The 18,962-nt window shown below is 42.0% G+C and overlaps 1 protein-coding gene across 1 annotated transcript; it reads right to left on the bottom strand.

The window, feature by feature from the left end:
• Positions 1-749: 749 nt before the first annotated feature.
• Positions 750-18,083, bottom strand: vwa10.2 (von Willebrand factor A domain containing 10, tandem duplicate 2; the record flags this gene model as incomplete). Its single annotated transcript, XM_081360693.1, has 15 exons — positions 750-1,199; positions 1,420-1,710; positions 1,854-2,125; positions 2,425-2,511; positions 4,250-4,405; positions 4,526-4,658; positions 5,365-5,574; positions 5,655-5,771; positions 6,008-6,120; positions 6,796-6,965; positions 9,599-9,785; positions 9,924-10,052; positions 10,142-10,235; positions 17,282-17,575; positions 17,886-18,083. 15 exons carry the CDS (start codon positions 18,081-18,083, stop codon positions 750-752), a joined length of 2,901 nt encoding a protein of 966 aa, XP_081216819.1.
• Between the last annotated feature and the right edge of the window lie 879 nt (positions 18,084-18,962).

The following is an 18,962-nucleotide window of genomic DNA, read 5'->3' as shown; positions in this document are numbered from 1 at the left end:
ATGGTGAATGTACTGGGAAATGAGCTCTGACGAGGAAAGTGATGATGGTATAAAACATCTGCTCAAACTGAACTCTTCATAGCTTCAAAAGGTAACTTCTGTCATTGTCTAATATCAGGAGAGTTTTATATTATCACGACAGGTAGAGATCCATCCGTGTTATATATAAATCTGGGTCGCTAAAGACCCAAATACGTAATAATGATTGGTGAAAAATTCATGCACTTAAGGGTTAAAGGTTTATCAGACCAGCATATTGGTTTCTGCTCTCTTGTTAAGCACCACTAAACAACTTAAAGTTAAAAATGTTCACTTATGTGGCACCAGTCTATAAACATTTTAATTATCGGTAAAGTATTTATTTAGGAGTATCAGACTCAGACGGGATGTAATTGAACTCAGTCTAACACTTAAAACATAATAAGTACAGGTTACAGCTGAGCTTTTTTATACCAACTATTTCTGAATAATGACTTCATACTATATAATCGTACTATATCATATTAAAAAAGAAAGTGAAGACAATTATTTTTTAAATAAAAGAGAGACAACTCTTTGTTCTCTGTAATAATTTTCAATGATTATTGCACATTAAAAAATAAAAAAAAGAATTAGAAAAAGATCATTTATATTTCAAACAATTTTATCCCTCACCTAAGCATTTTCACATGATTTAGACATTGATTAATGTAAATGTACTTAAGAGGCATGATATTCTTATCTCATTATATAACTGAAGTTTCTCCTATTCACATAAAAAAAGCAATTAAGTTGCAGAGCAAAACAGACATTGAGAAAGACACAAAGTAGCCTCTATTGGGTGTGGTAATGACCGTGGTGATTGTCGAAGGCTTATTAGTGACTGTAGAGGGCTCAACTGTGGTTGCAGTTACAGAGGGACTCTTTATAGAAGTGAAACATGTGCCCACATTTCCCACCATGTCCACAACTACCAGCTCTACTTCCTGAGAACAACAGGAAGCATTATAGGATGCCACAGTCACATTTGTGCCATCCTCACTTATCACAATGCTTAAGCTGAGAGAGCCGTTCCCACGGTTGAAAGACACACCGGATATGCCTGTGCCATTCCCGTCCGTCAAGTTGGCGGAGAGTTCCCATGATGCCGTGCTGCATTCCACAGAACAGTTAGCTTTGATGCTCACTACCTGACAGACAGGGCTAGAAATATCAGTCACCTGCCAAATAAAAATAAAAATAATTGAGGTTAATCAGAGTCGATGAAGGGATCAAATGCTAATACTGTTTGCACCAAAAACAATGAGTCACGAAAAAAGCTATTCTATTCAATGGAGATCAGTTACAGTACAATGAAAATGCAACAAAATTCAAACTGATGGTATTATTAATGTTAATATTAATATTTATGTCTACTCTAGCCGCTTTCATAACAGCTACCTTAGTCATGACACTGAACCGCAATGCCACGTAATTCGAGTCACTGGACTCTGGATCTTCTGCTTCAATAGTGAGTGTGACATCCGTCCCTGACTTTGTGTTAGAGGGTGCGGTCAGTGTTACAGTTCCCTGAGCGCTGCCCTCTGTCCCCACGTTCAGAGAGCTGGGGAAAGACACGCTGAAGCCGCGGTCAGTCCTGGCTCGGATAGTGTAGCTCCCTGTAGCATTATTGACCAATGTAAAGTTGAGATCGAAAGGAATTCCAGGCTGTATAGTGCTATCAGGTTGGGCCTGAGAAGTGAAATGGTTTATATGGTTAGAAATATTGTCAATGTATTTTGCATATATTTCATTGAATTCTGTGCTGCTCATACTAAACTTATATAAAAATCATGTATCAATATTTTTTTGCTGAACTATCCCCTTAAGCTCACCGTGATGGTAACTCTAGAGCCTTTTTGCTGTGTGGGTGACTGTCTCTGGAATTGACTAGGCAAAGATCGAGTTGAGTCATTCAACAGTCCTTTAAGTTGGACCACAAATGCTCCCTCTGGGATTCTGTCTACATTCACCAGGAAGTCTGTCGCTCCCACTGCTTTGATGGTTCCATTAACAACGTCAGATCCTGAAGCTTCAACTAGAAGCACGTCAGTCACTGTGACTGAATCTCCTCCGGTCACAGAGACAAACAAAGTAGCATTCCGACCTGATCAGCAATCAAAGAAAACATTTTTCATTCACATTGACAAGACTAAAAAATAAAAATAAAGATAGTTCTTCATGTTTATACTCTCCTGTTCATCAGAAAGATTTTTTTTTTTTTTATTATACTTTTATTCAGCAAGGACTGAATAAAAACACACAATGAACTTTTTTCGAAAACATTTTAAAAATATTACAGACTCAAAACTTTTGACCGGTAGTGTCAAAAGAAATAATCAACTGTCTAAAAATAATCAAGAGGAAATATTAGAGAAAAAAAATATATATCTATATATATCATACCAATGAATGGACGATTGGCTTTTGGTGTGATGTCACCTCCCTCTGACTGCTCCACAAAGTTAAAGAGAAAGTTCACCGAGCTCTGACCTGTAGTCACAATTAAAATATAGTGAAAGTAGCACAACCAGCCCGTTCTCATCCTAGGGCGTCATATATTGACACTTTTGACATTTCGTCTACATCGAACGCACGTGGCACCCTTTAGCGTCAATATGAGACGCAGATAGATATGGGCCAGAAAGCGCCTCCTAGCGGTCTAGCCGTAACCCTACTAGTCCAGTCATTTTAAGCCAAAATGGGGGTCAACCTTGAACAAATTGCAACAGAAGCAAACTCAACTGATTTTGTATCCTCAATATATCCTGAGTAAGGAAAAAAAAGTCCCGAAGAATCCCATTAGGGCAAAGTTTCGAAAAAGACCCAAATATAGCCTATTCATACGCCTATTCATTTTTTTTCTCACGTGAATAGGGTAAAATTTTTAACCTTTAGATATCACCATGAAAATGACTGAGTTGATTACTTACATCAAGACAAACAAAAAATGTATTACAAGTTTTTTTTAAATTGTTTGTTAACATGGACGAACAGTGAATAATCTAATTACAGATGTGCTAATTTGCATAAATACCACACCAGATCTAAACATTGGGTCTAGCCAGGTGAAAATGTCTTGTTGAATCTTGTTGACATATAACAGTAAACTAATTAATATTAAGGTCTGAATGGAACCCATTTAGGCTACCCATGAGCATTAATACATAGAGTCAGGAAGAAGTACTTTAAACCAGCCTTTATTAATTATTATTGCAGATATGGGGTTTGGGGCTGGGTCTGTGGGACTGTTTCTCGGGATTTACTTATTATTTTACTTACCTTTTGTCTTCTGCATTCTCCTTACCATTGTCTCCTGTTCTTCCCTCAGACTCGTCACCCAGAAACAGTCCCACGGACCCAGCCCTAAACCCCATCTCTTAAAAATGAATAAAGGCTGGTTTCTAAAGTACTTCTTCCTGACTCTATGTATTTATGCTCGTAGGTAGCCTAAATGGGTTCCATTCAGACCTTAATATTAATTATTTTACTGTTATAAGTCAACAAGATTCAACAAGACATTTTCACCTGGCTAGACCCAATGTTTAGATCTGTTGTGGTATTTATGCAAATTAGCACATATGTAATTTGATTATGCACCGTTTGTCCATGTTAACAAACAATTTCAAAAAACTTTTAATACATTTTTTGTTTGTCTTGGTGTAAGTAATCAACTCTGTAATTTTCATGTTGATATCTAAAGGTTAAAAATGTTACCCTATTCACGTGAGAAAAAAAATCAATAGGCGTATGAATAGGCTATATTTGGGTCTTTTTCGAAACTTTCCCCTAATGGGATTCATCTGGACTTTTTTCCCTTACTCAGGACATATTGAGGATACAAAATCAGTTGAGTTTGCTTCTGTTGCAATTTGTTCAACCTTTTTTCCTAAAATGACTGGACTATACCCCAGACCTAAACCTACCCATAACCGAACAAAGCTCTGTGCGTCTTATATTGACGCTAAAGGTTGCCATGTGCCTTCGATGTAGACGAAATGTCAAAAGGATCAGTATATGACGCCCAAGGATGAGAATGCGTTGGCACAACTATTGCAAGATGCAACATTATTGCAATCTTCCAAATGAAAACATTTGACTGATTTTCTTTTCAAAACCATTGTTTGTTAAACTAAAATCAAGATTAAACATAAATGCAATCATAATAATGCATTTGATAAAAAAAATGTATATCAATGGTTTACAAATCCGGCAGATTAAAACCACTTACCAGTGACTTTAAGGCTGTAGAAAGTTGAAGAGTTAATGCTGATCTTCCATTCCATCCCTGTCTGGTTGTCAGAGTTTAGTGTAACTCTCCTTAAATTCCCAACAGTCATGATGCTACCCAGAGGACCATCTGCCACTGAATCTGACTGAGACACACCTGAAAGGCAGGAGAAGCATTGCTTATTTTTAACAATGATTCTGGCATCTGGATTTTTGTGTTGGAGAAAATAAAACCCTTATATCATCAACACACAATGTCCGAGGTGCGTTGGCTCACCTGTAGGGCTGTAGAGGGTAAAGACGGGAGAGTCTCCGGTGACATACACAGTCACATTGGACAGAGATGGATCCAACACAAAAGAAAAAATTTCTGCAATGGCTGGACTTCTCACGACCTGAAGAACAGTCACCTTCAAGAAACACAGAGACGTTTTCAATGTTGCCGTGTTTCACAGCAAAATTCCAACCACCAAATTGAAACACATAAAAATGAAACTTTTTCCAGAACGAGTCCGATACCGATACTTTCAGTTTTGGTACTTGCCGATACCTGTATTTTAACTGCATTTTTTACTTTTAAATATATTTGGTAGAGAAACCAAAAGAATATGAATCATATTAGTTGGCTTAATTTGTTTAGCAAATCATGCTTAAGCATATTTAAATGTATTGTATGAGCTACAGCTACTTTCACTGTTCATTCTATCGCTCTATCCTATTTTATCATTTAAATGCACAGCTCATATTTAGAGTGCTAAGGATTGGGTCAGTGGTTCAAATGTTTAGATACCAGTGAAATATCCAACCCGATCTCACGGCAATTTGTACAAATTTTACAAGGTGGCTTATTCTCGTAATAAAACCTACCCATCACTGGGGTTTAGACAAATCGTACAAATTCGTATGAATGAGGTTGTATGAATTTGTACGAATTAGCCATCTTTTACTCACTTGTACGAATTCGTATGAATTGGTCGTGAGGTTGACAATTCTCTATTCCAATACTGGTACCGATACTATTATCGGTATCAGTGCATCCCTAATATATATATATATATATATATATATATATATATATATATATACACACATACATTAGTCATTGTCAGAACATACCAGGGCTGAGGTAGATGCATCCGTAATGACTGCAGTGGCCTGGGACAGTGTAGCCCTTGGGACCTCTATGGTCTGTCCACCTGAAATTTGAGCCAGGTCTCTGTACAGCTGTATGTCTGACTGAGGAATTGATCTTGAATTAAACTGTTGAGATTGTGAGACATCCCGTCTTCTACGGAATGAGAAGGGGTCAGTCAACATGAAAGTGACCTGGAGGGCAGAGTGAAATTGCAGAGAGTGTCAGTTACAAATTAGCAGTAATGACGTATTGGTGTTCTGCAGGCACTCACTGTTGACTTGGTGTGTTCTATCACGGCCTGAACGGTGCTTTTTAATTCACTGTCCTTTGCTGAAGCATCGGTGAAAACAAAAATGTCTGAAGATGGAGGAGCACCTGCTAGTGCCAACTGAAAAAAAAAAAAAAAAAAAAAAGATGAGAAGACTTCGAGATATTATTCATTTCTCCTTCTGGCTCAAACCAGCTGTGATATTCACAATAATTGTATCAGTAATATAATCTTATATACTGTATCAATGTGAATGTGTGAATGTGGGAGTGTTTTTCTTAGTTTAAATCAAGATTTACAAAACTCTCCAAAAGACCCACATGCACACACACACACACACACACGCACACACACACCAGCAGTCCTGACAGGCACATCTCTGGAAGGTCTCCTCCACCAGATGCTGTGAGGGAATTGATTCTCGCTTTGAAAATATCTGCATCTGCAGTCCTTGTCAGAGGTCCAAAATCTGTATGACACAAACACATCACAGAACACTACAGAAACAATAATGTTTTACATCATTTAAATGTAATAATTTAATAATAATCTAACAGAAATATTTTGAATATCTTCACATAATTTACTTCCACAAACTATTGTTCAGCTATCATTCAGATCACACGTCACATCACACTTGTATTGATGATGGCAGACATATGTACTTTTAATATATTCCATAAAAAGCAACTCACTCACAGATCATTTCATGTTCTAGTCATTGCAAGTTAGATTTGAACATGTACAAAAGTGATTATGTCCGAATGGGTGAATAGTTTACTAATTATTCCATCCATTTTCACTTGATGCAAATGCCTCAATGAATGTTTGATGCATTCAGGCTCATTTGCACACACACATAATGGGCAGGCATTCATGTTGACCGCGTGATCAGCCAATCACAGCATTACCACGCCATAGTGAGTGTCATCACTGTGTCACAGTGGAACAGTGAGTGCATATAAGATGTCATAAAAATTTGTAGTCTATAGAATATTAAATCTAAAATTTCTTTCTTTTTTTTTTTACTGTTGATTGTTGATTATTTTGTCATTCAAATTCAATGTTTTGAGGCACTGCCTCCATTGCTTCTTTTGCCCTTTGTTGGGGGGAAAACTGGATAATATAGAGAGAAGTTGACTACCTGGATCATTAAATGGGACTAGGATGTATTCTGAAGGTTCTTTCGGTGTTCCTCTCCTGCTGTCTATGATACTGAAGGACACTCTCTTGGCTTCTTCAATGTCATCTGACATACTGCCTGTGGTGTCAATCACAAAAGCCAGAACTGAGGTCTGACTGAGGCCCATCAATCTGAGAGAAAGAAAGAAAGAAACAAATAAGACTAGTAGTATAAATTTGTGAAATTTATACCCCCCCCCCCCCATTTTTCCAAATTGTCCGAGAAGAAATTCTGAATAATGCATCCTGTACAATTCAGTGTTATGCTGAGTTCAAGACATGTTGGAAAAATCGTATTCACGAATAGAACGGCACCACGATGTTGTAATTGCGAGTGGGAAACTTCAACCTTTATTTAAGTCCTTTATTTTCCGAGTTGGAGCGTGTCTGTGAGAAAACATGTCAGATGCAACGGACACAGCATCTGTCTTGGTGGAAATTTGTTGAAATTAATTAAATTCATTTTTGATTTGTTTAAATTATTTTAAGTCCATGTCAACTTTCATATTAATAAAACCGGTCTTTAAAGTGGAAAAGTTTTTATGCCACATCAGGTTCTAAGCAGAGGCACACACATTTATTGTGGCAGAGAGTCGGGGTAGCCTAATGCAGGTATTTGGAAATCTAATAAATTCTTGCCACTCGCCATTCTCAACTAAAGCTCTTTTCCTGCCAGCGCTTTATTCTAGCTTCATGCAGTCTTTTTTTATCGACACTTGAATGTGGGTAAGTTTCATGAAAAAGTAACATTTTGAGCAAAAATCTGAGCAAATCACGTTTTTGTCAAAGACTACATCTAGATCGGGTTCAGAATGATGATCAAAACATGGATGGAGTAGATCGAGTCCACCAACACCCCTATTGCTTGAACAGTCGTAATCGTATAGCTTGTCCTGGGTCGTCATTTCAATCAGTAACATTAAAGCTGCATTCCGTAGCTTTTTTTGAGTTAAAAATCAACGAAAATAATTATAAAAAAAAAAAAAACACATTCAGCCAGTGTTCAAAACGATCTACTTGCCTTAGCTCGATTCAAAACGGTTAGCTTGTAATAATGATTTTAATTTCAGTGGTTCGAATCGGTTTTCCCGGGAAATTCGAGCATGGCTTGGCGTCTTTACGTCACATCCGTACATATAAGGATTGAGTCCCGGCTCCTTTGCTAATGCGGGTGGAATCATGGCTGATCCCGAAAGGTCGTACTTCGGAGTGGTTAATGAAAAAAAGAGAAAGCGACCGGGCTCATGCAAAAACCAGAGTTAACATCGGCAGGGCGTTCGAAAGATGGCGTGAACTCCGTGATTTGAAGGGGTTCAAAACAGACCCGGAGACAGCATTTTTTCTTCTGGACGGGTAAGAAATTTGAATAGTTCAATCTTCAATTGTGTAACACCGTACCACAAATGTTTGTTTAATTCACACAGTTTTTGAGTTTCCTTTGTTGTGCCTTTCTCGTTTTGCTAGTATGGTAAACATGAATTATTTTGTGCTAGATATGAGAGGGAACAGTTCACCTCTACTCCAAGTAAAACAAACCCGCCGGCGCCTTTGGTTTCAAGTATTGAAGCTGACTCAGATCGGTAAAGTAAATTCTTCCTGTAATATGATGTCAGCGGATTAGTTGTATTAACGTGATGTAAAACACGCCATTACAGGGTTTCGGTTCATACACCGTTTATTTCATACTAGCACTTCATAGTGCTGATTTGATATAAATATAGCCATGGTGCTATGAAATAAACGGTGTAAATAAGCGATCGTTAAATTTAATCAGCACGATTTAAGCCTGCTGCTTAAAAACACATTTTAGATGATCGGAACAAAGATATTACTTACTTGTTCAGATGACATATTCCGTGAAAATCGTTCTGCTTGTCAAACTATCAAAAAGTGTCATCCATGATTCTGAGTGACAGTAGCCTCACCGATGCAATGATTGACAGCAACACGCTCTCCACAAAACACAGTGTTCATCCGCGCAGGTTTCACGCCGGAGCACAAACCACGTCAATTTGATTATTACGCGAACAACTGCAATTGCATATTTTGAACGGAGATGGCAACAAAGAGGGAAAACCGCCGGACTGCAGCTTTAAGCAGTTTTAATTCTTATGCTGTTTAATGTTGATGGCCGCGTTATTATGCATAATAGTATGAGATCACTTGTGTCTGCATCTTCTTTGCATGTGTTTTGACCAGATTCAGTACTCTTTCAGGAGATGCATAATTGCGCCCCCTACCGTATAACAGTGAAAACATGGAAAAACAGAAAATTCCATCAATGACGGGAAAGTATTTTCTGACAAATTACGTGGGAAAAGAGTTAATTATGGGGTGTTTACAAGGCAGAGATCTGAAATCATTCTGCTGCATACAAATTCAAGATCATTTGCGATTTAGAGATTTCACTGCGTATGCATGTTTATTTATTTATTTGTGCATACGTTTGTACTCTGAATCACACATTTGAGAAATTGTACGATCAAATGTCAAACAGTTTCTACACAACATTTTATAAATGAGGCCCCTGGTGTGCATTCTTCATTTATCCTTTTATAAAAGTAGCTAGAGGTACAAAAATCTAGCCTAATTTTATGTAGAAATGGTACATCGCTATGCTACTTCAACCAAAGTGACGCACCTGACCTCGTAATTGCGATTTCCAAATCGTAAATTTGAACTTTCCAGAATGACTTGAATGTGTAATCTTTTTTTTTTAGCTAAAAAAGAGCCCAAAGAGTGGTGTAAAAGGAAGGTGTGTGTACCGAAGAAAGGCTTGGTTGCCTGTGGCCAGTCGGATGTCTTGCAGCAGTTCCATAGTAGCATTGATGGCTATTTCAGCGGCACGCTGATGAAGGAAGCCGTGACTTGAGCTGATGTCATCCTTGTTGATACCTCCGGTGGGGTCTCTATAACTGGTCCTGTCAAGAAAGCCGCCATGGCTACACTTGCCTGAGAGAAAATTATGTCAGCATATAAATTTGTGGTCCCAATTTCAAACATCCTGTGGACTGTGATGAGAGGCCTATACAGAGGAATTATAATTGATAGGCAGATCAACACTACACATGGGATGCTAAGCTTCCTTACCCACAGGTTTTGTAGAGGAGACCAAGCTGAAATATCCTGAGGTTAGTTTCTTAAGCAGCAATATTTCTGGGAGAATGTTATCACTACAGACTTTCCCAGCGCAGCTTTTGCATGTTGGTGTGCTGCGGTCTGTACGTACAGATAAAAGATAAGAATGTGAAAATAGTTTCTAAACACTCTGGAAATTGTAGAATGAAGGTATTTGTATTTTGTCATACCTGCTAGATTGTTGAGAGGAAGCTCACGTCTGATCAGGGGGCTGAAAGGAGCAGTGCTTCCCAGTTCCACCCAGTTACTGTGGCTATAGAAATCCTGCACACAAACATTGCAAATCAAATATTACTTAATAATACTGTCCAAAATTCTAAAAATATTTCTACACTTTATTGTTGTCAGAAATAGAGGAACATGCGCATACAGTTCCCTTTTATGGTCACTACGAGTTACGTCGTGACGACGAATGGGGTTTCGCTTAGAAAGCCTATCACCTTTGAAGGAAATGAAGGCAAGGAAATGAAATGGGTCTGCGGAATTTGCATAGCGTAACTCTGCCCCACCTCGTGGGTATATAAGGAAGTATGCTGGCAACATGCAGTTGTGTTTTTGCTTCGGAGCAAAGAGATCCTCTTCAGTCCTGCAAGCCTGTTCTCTGAGTGTCATCGAGTATTCTTCGAGACAAGCAGCTCTCCAGTCTGTGTTGGTGTAAAGGCGTTTTCCAGCGAGTTTCACATTCCTGCCTGCTGATCTATGCTGTGGTATGCAACAGCGTGTGTGTTCTCCCTGGGCGCTTTATCACAGGCTGCTGGGCATCCTCTCACAAAAAGAGCTTTCACGTGGCACGTCTTCTTAAAGATGTCTCGCCCGTGCACTTCTGGGTGTGGTCGTTCCATTTCATCATCTGATTGGCACGTGTTTGGGCTTAGAGCACGCTAAGGCAGCGTTTGCGGATGAGTCATGTTCTCACTGCGGGAACATGACCATCGCTGAGTTGCGGTCAAGACTCCCTGACCTTAGCAGAGGTAGAGTCCCCTCTGCCACACCCCAATCTAGCCCCTCCACGAGAGCCGAAACTTTGGTTGGTTGACCTGAGGGTTACGGTGTGGAACACTGCCCCAACGATTCTTCCTCGGGCCACACCACCCTCTTCCACTCAGCAACCCGTGTGCTTCCCGAGTGCAGTCGCGGGGCCGTCTACAGACGTCCCCCGTGTCTCATTGGGGGCATTAGATGATAAGACGATGTCGATCGCCGCATCGCAAGGTGGGGTGGAGTCTTCCGGGGATAAAGACTCGGCCATGCGCCTTCTGGTGTACCAATTCCGACCCAGAATTGACAGCCATGCTCTCCCGGGCCGCCGCGAGCATCGACATAGAGTGGAACCATCCGCCGTGTCCTGAGCGCTCGTGGCCGGATGATTGGTTCTTGGGGGCTGCACGCACTGACCCCTGTCAGCACACCCCGCTTCCCCCCCAGTTTCTTTTCAGGCCGCCGCTTCACTGCATGCTAAGGCCATCCTCCAGGTCTACCAGGCCAGGATGCACAGGGACATGCACGGGGGCAGAGCTGACCAAGGGGTCTTTGATGAGCTGCATGCCGCCACCAACCTCGCTCTCGGGGCGACGAAGGTGACCGCACGCTCCCCTGGTCAGGTGATGTCCACAGCTGTGGTCCAGGAGAGACACCTGTGGCTCAACCTGGCTGATATGAGAGAGTCCGAGCGAACCCGTTTCCTTGACTCTCCAGCGGGCCTTTTCGACGGCGCGGTCGAGGACTTTGCCCAAAAGTTCTCGGCCGCCCAGGAACAGACTGAGGCTATTAAGCACATACTGTTCCGGCGGCCAGCTGCTGCCTCCACCCAGGTGCCGGCACAGTTACCTCAGTCTGTTCACAGCCGAGGGCGCCCTTCTGCGACTCCTGCCCCTCCCACTCGGCCCCAGCAGCAGCCTTCACCCGAGGCCGCGCCGTGGAGGTGGTCGCAGAAAGGCGCCCCAGTGCCCTCCAGCCCTGCAACTCGCTAAATGCCAGGCAAAGCGGCGTTCCTGATGCGGACAGTTCAGAGGTGGGCTTCAGTTCTGTCGAGGAGGTGGTAGCAGGGCCACTCCTTCCCCCGGTGGAGGGCCGGGGGAGAATTTTCTCCAGCGGCCCCCTAATGTGGTTAGGCCCCCAGAGCGTGTGGATGGCAGTGTGCACCGCTTACGAGCCTCTCCACTCTCGTCCCCCTCTGTCGTCAGAACCTTGTCAGAGCAGGCCCCAGTGGAACGCACATCCTACCCTGGTCTCTGTCAGGACGCGGCTTATGACCGTGCCCTCACACAGGACACTCCGCCTCCCACGTCCGTTTCGGTCATTCCGCCTCACTGCCCCACCAAGGGTACGTCTGTTGTTCGCATGACCCCGCTGGTCCAGTTCTTGGGAGCCTGGCTAGAGCTTCCCAACCTGTCCCGCTGGGTCACATCAGGCTCGGCTATGTTCGATTCAGTTCGCACAATCTCCTCCCCGGATGATGAAGTCCGGGTTCTACAGCCCCTACTTCATTGTACCAAAGAAATCCAGTGGGTTACGGCCAATCCTAGACCTGCACATCTTGAACCGATCCCTTCACAAGCTTCCGTTCAAGATGCTCACGGCCAAACGTATTTTCGAATGTGTGCGGCCGCAGAATTGGTTTGCAGCGATCGACCTGAAGGATGTCTACTTTTATGTCTCCATTCTTCCTCGACACAGACAGTTTCTACGGTTTGCTTTCGAGGGGCGGCATATCAGTACGCAAATTCTCCCATTCGGGTTAGCCCTGTCTCCTCGCGTCTTCACGAAAGTCGCCGAGGCAGCCCTTGTGCAGCTACAGCGACACGGGGTTCGCATCCTGAACTATCTCGATGACTGGCTGATCCTAGCTCATTCTCGAGACCAGGTTTGCGAACACAGGGACCTAGTGCTCCGGCACCTAGCCCGCCTGGGCCTTCGGGTCAACTGGGAAAAGATCAAACTCTCCCCCGTGCAGAGGATCTCTTTTCTCAGTAAAGAAATCGACTCGGTCGCCATGTACGCGCCGCTTTCGAGCGAGCGCGTGCACGCAGTCACTGCTGACTTGCCTGAGACAATTCGAGGGCAAGAGTGCAGTTCCACTAAAGTTATTTCAGAGGCTCCTGGGGCATATGGCATCCGCAGCGGCAGCCACACCACTCGGGCTGCTTCGTATGAGACCGCTTCAGCACTGGCTCCGCGATCGAGTCCCGAGGTGGCTCAAGAACCAACACGTAATAGTCCTCTCAGACAATACCGCGACAGTAGCGTACGTCAAGCAACAAGGTGGTCCACGCTCCCACCGTATGTCGCAACTCGCCCGCCACTTCCTCCTATGGAGTCAGAAGCATCGAGTCATTTATATCCCAGGAGACCTGAACCGTGCAGCCGACAAACTCTCATGGTTTCAGCCACTCCCTGGAGAATGGAGACTCCATCCCCAGATGGTTCAGCTGATTTGGGAACAGTTCGGCGATGCACAGGTAGATCTGTTTGCCTCCCACGACTCTTCCCATTGCAGCCTGTTTTATTGCCTGACCGAGGGCATGCTTGGCATGGATGCACTGGGGCACAGCTGGCCGTGGGGCCACTGCAAGTATGCTTTTCCCCCAGTGAGCCTTCTTGCACAGACCCTGTGCAAGATCAGGGAGGACGAGGAGCAGGTCATCTTGGTTGTGCCTCATTGGCCCACCCGGACTTGGTTCTCTGAATTAGTACTCCTCCCGACAGCCCCTCCCTGGCCAATTCCTCTGAGGAAGGACCTTCTTCGTCACCTGTTGCTCTTCTTGCCAAGAAGACCCCAGATAATGCCCGATCAGTGTTGTGCTTTCCTTCCTGCAAGATAGGTTGGAGCGAAGGCTGTCTCCCTCGACCCTCAAAGTGTATGTTGCTGCTATCACCGCACATCACAACACAGTTGAAGGTAAGTCTGTGGGGAAGCACGACCTGGTCATCAGGTTCCTGAGAGGATCGAAGAGACTAAATCCTCCTCGCTCTCCTCTCGTACCCTCTTGGGACCTCGCAATGTTTTTTTTCCGCCCTGCAGAGTGCTCCCTTTGATCCTTTGCAATCAGCTGAGCTTAAATTCCTGTATATTAAGACAGCGCTCCTGGTTGCATTGGCCTCCATCAAGAGGGTAGGGGATCTGCAGGCATTTTCAGTTGACGAAGCATGCCTCGAATTCAGGCTAGCCTACTCTCATGTGATCCTGAGACCCTGGCCTGGATACGTGCCCAAGATTCCCACCATTCCCTTTCGAGATCAAGTGGTGAACCTGCAAGCGCTGCCCTCGGAGACCCAGCCCTGGCACTGCTCTGTCCAGTACGCGCCCTCCATGCTTGCATAGACAGAACGCAGTGTTTCAGGACCTCAGACCAGCTCTTTGTCTGTTATGGTGGGAAGCTGAAGGGAAAGGCTCTCTCCATGCAAAGGTTGTCTCACTGGATAGTGGACACCATTGCTTTGGCATACCAGCAGCAAGGTCGACCATGCCCCCTGGGTGTGAAGGCACACTCCACTCAGAGTGTGGCTCTAGCGCATGGTGCCTCGCTAACAGACATTTGCAGAGCTGCAGGCCGGGGAACACCTAACACATTTGCGGGATTCTACAGTCTCCGAGTGGAGCCAGTATCCTCCCGTGTACTCGCATCAACTAGCCGGAAACTAGGTTTGTTTCTGCTTTTGTGTCTGCTCAGGTGTCTTCGCTTGCTCGCCATTCTACTCCTCGGACTGAATACGTGCGATATTCTCCTCAGGTGAGTTTCTCCGGGAAGCCCTGAATTCCTCCAGCACTGTTGACACCAATGCCAGAGTTATGCCTCTGGCAGCTTTCATGTTGGCTAGGTGCCTCCATGTGCATGGTTCCCCCCCTGGGCGACCCTCACATGTGTATTTCCACTGTAAGCCTCTCTCGAGCATGTGTCTTTACCTTGGCAAGCAACCTTGCCACCCCTGGGGTTGAAAGATTCCACCCTGTGTTGAGTAGGAGTCCTTCGTCCGTGCTAGTCTCATGACAGGGAGCTCATACTTACACGGGGCACTTGAAGACAGCCGAGGTGGCTTGATTAGACAGGGAACCCCATTCGTCATCACAACGTAACTCGTAGTGACCACAAAAGGGAACGTCACGGTTACGTATGTAACTAAACCTGAATGGACTGAAAAAGCTCTGTCATCATGTTTGCTGATGTTACTTAGTTTAACTTTGCTTTCAGTTCAATGCATTTCAAATATTTTCATTCAAACAAGTGTCCAAAATTTTTCAAATACTCTTAGTTAAGTAAAAAAAAAAAAAAAAATGATTAGCAGTTAAATTTTTATTAATTTTATTTTACCTTAATTTTACCATGAAGTCCCATTGAGATTGATGATACAACAAAGATGCCTACAACTTATTTAAACACACAGGTCTTTTACATGAAACTATTGCATGTCTTCACTGCATTCTTTATGATTATCTTAAATTTATCATTAGATACAAGTATGCTCAAAAATCTTTTTGCTAATTGTTTCATGACCAAGGTAGCTTGACTATGTCAGACTTCCTACTTCCGCTCAATTTCATTTCGCTTCTGTAGTCAGTCTGAGATAGCAGGTTATCTTTCAGTTTTCCATCGGCCTTCGGACGGCCGGGCCAATCAACGAACAGAGGGCGGGCTGAGAGCCGTGATGTAGACGCTGATTGTACTGTGGATGCGTAGATTTACTTCACATAATCTGCAAAAGTCGTTCACAGCCATGTTTACTCCGGTATTTTGCTCGATGGTTTTGTTTTCGCATCATACATGTGTATACAGTGGAAGTTAGATGAGGCTAAGCATGCGCATAACACACGCCATAACCAAACGTCATGTTTGGCAAGCCAGGATTGGCTTACGGGTAACCAATGATCTTAAACTTCAGACAAGCGCCCCCCCGCGAGAGAGAAAACACTTTTCAAATGTGCCATTCCAGACTCTGTCTATGAAGCAAAGTGAAGTAGCAGAGTTTGGTATTACCAGGCTATGACCAAGGTGCAAAATAGGAAAATGCCTTTTTCCAGAGATCTTTGAAAACCCAGGGTACATTAAAAAACAACCACTTAGAGGAATGCAACTGGTAACTACCAGGGCTAAAACTAAGTGTCACCGGCCCACTGGTGGGCCCAAAGCCATTACATATTTAAAACAGTAATATCCTATACTAAACCTAAACTAATCTTGACAAACGATATCTAGTTTTCATATTTGGTCAATGATTTTCAAAATAAATTGCAGAGGAGCCGTAATTTATCAATTTGCAACAAGAATATTTTCATATTCCTAAGGCGTGTTCAGACCTTTATTTTGAAATAGCAATGAACATGAAAAATCATGAAAGAATGGTAGAAACCTCAGTTTGTTTTCATGCCAAGAGTTCAAAAGATGGCATCCATTCAATTATTTTAGAAAAAAAGATCTGAAAATGTTTTAAATATAAAGAAAAAAATAATAGATTCACCATTTGTGACGTGGCAGCGAGCTATAGCGCACATACGTGTTCTTTTTATGTGTTTCTTACAGGTTGAATTCATTTCAAAATCAGCCAAACTTCCCATACTACTTCTGTATAGAATGTCTACTTCATAAATTGTATGAAAAATGCGGAAATAATGTTTCAGATCACTCAAACCACATATGGAAATGGAGGCGCCCTTATATGGGCAGTAATGAGTCTGGTTCTCATCTAGTGAAAATGTTTGGTACTGCGTCAAAATTTTACTGAAAGCTAATTTTTTGAGATATTAACCTAAAATTTGAAACACAGTTAAGACTTTTTGATTTGATGTTTTTTTTTTTTTTTTGCAATTTTAGAGTCACCCAGATTTAAAAAAAAATATATATATGATATAAAATATGAATAATAATTTTTTTTACATTGTACATTTTCATAAACTCAAACTTTTTTTCTGTTTCACTTTCTTAATTTATTTCACTTCTACAAAAATCTGCCAAATTTCTTATTTAAAACAAGACCAATCTATACTCATCTTTACTCCAAAGCATTCTTTAATTACAACCATTTAAGTTCGAAATGTGCATTTTCATGTCTATTAAAAAAGGGGGGGGGGGGGTGACATTTAAAGGGTTAAAGAGGTAATTACATAAAATAAAAGAAGAGAGAATTGGCACCTCGATGTAAATGATGCTAGCAATGACATGGGTTTGACTCCCTGGGAATGCATGAACTGATAACATATGCATGTAAGTCACTTTGGATATATATTTTTGGATGTAACGCAAATATATATACTAGTATAAAGCCAGCATAAAAATAAAAAAAGATTACAGACCACATAATCTCCATTAATAATGTACCTGTAGAGTATGACATACAGCCCCCAGTGTGATTCGACCAGAGATATAGCTCCCCTGCTGCACACTGGCCTTTACTGCAGCCAGGCCACTAGTGATGAGGTCCCGGCCCTCACCGAAAGCCTCATTATCTATGTGATGCGCCGCACTCAGAGCAAATGCTGAATCTATGGCTGCATTGCTTAGATAAATCTCTTTTATCGCTGAATAAAAACTCAGAGAAGAGATGGCAGAAGATGAATCAGGAGATGTTGCGCAGGCTTGTTGGACAGCAGATTCAGTCAGTCTGTTGTTTATCTGGAGGTGAGAATATTATTATTATTATTAAAAACATAACTGAAATTACCTTCAGTTGTCTATTCAGGTTTCAAATCAGCATAACTTGAGACTTAGCAACTTAAAAAAAATCCCCCAAAAAACAGCAGTTTCAAAATTCACATTTGAGGTATGAATAATTATGTTGTAAAATAAAATATAAAAAGTCTCTTCAAGGAGTGTTAATCAGAGACCATTTTTTTCTTTTTTTAGTGTGCGTGACTATAAAATGCTAATATCTTCCTGGTTCTTGGAACAATTCAGTTGGTTGACTTTCATGTTCTTTTCTTACAGCCAGTGTAAAGTCTCGTCCCAGGGCAGTGGCTATGTCACGGCACACTTCTGCTGTTTTGCGGAGGATGGCCATCTGAGTGATTTCTCGATGCGTGACAGAGCCATCCTGAAAAAGAGGTTTGAATGCTGCTGCCTGGGGGGGTTGAAACAGGGTCCCCCAGAGAAGAAATACAGCCACCACAACCAGCGAAACCATTACTGTCCACAGTAACAGGTGCTGTGGGAAAATTCAGGCTTCTGTCAAATCTTGATGAAACATTTCACTAAACACTATTAAAAATAAAGTTAAATTAGATATATTTAACTGGAAATTTTCTCATAAAATATTACACATTACTCAATCAGAGAAAAATTGTAAATAAAGTTAAAATAGAGAATTACCTTTTAGCAGATTTTGTGTATACTGTACCAATAGATTTAGTGTGTGTATACCAGATTCTGTGTATACTGTAACCTATGCACTGCCTGTCAGTGTATTTATACACCTTTAAAAGATGAATGTTAGCGTCACACACATTGTGATGCAAAAAGGGATTGCATAAATGAGAAAACAAGTGTGTGTGTGTGTTATTAAGAAAATCAGTAAGAAAGAATGCTTACTTCCTTGTTCCTTGTTCCTTTTTCAAATCCAATCTACATCTATCTATACCTTGCCTCTGTTAGCTTTATAATTATTAATGGCCTATAATTAGTACCTACAGATTTTTTTTAGCAAGAGCTTCCTGCCAGTCCTGTTCTCTTCATTGGAAATCAAATGAGTCAGATTACTGAGACTCTCACCCTTTGTATTTAATGGCTCTTGGAGCTCCTGTCCCATTCTTTGAAAAGGATTAGGATTGGTACACTCTAGGATTCACAGATTCCTATACATGGATACTTAATTTCTTCCAAAATGCTTAGCTTTCATTTTTAAGGACTGCCCCCTAAAATGTGTATAAAAACTACAGTGTATAGCTTTCATAGTTAGACTTGATGGCTGCAGCAAACGCTTTTTTTCTTAAAAAATAATCCTGCTGAAGATACAACCGAGTCTCCTGGTCTTCACTTCTGAGTTTTCTACACAGTCCCCCCAAAA

The sequence above is a fragment of the Scardinius erythrophthalmus genome (genome assembly GCF_964197995.2).
Source record: "Scardinius erythrophthalmus genome assembly, chromosome: 3".
NCBI classification, from domain to species: domain Eukaryota; kingdom Metazoa; phylum Chordata; class Actinopteri; order Cypriniformes; family Leuciscidae; genus Scardinius; species Scardinius erythrophthalmus.
This window is presented reverse-complemented; position numbering and strand designations above follow the sequence as displayed.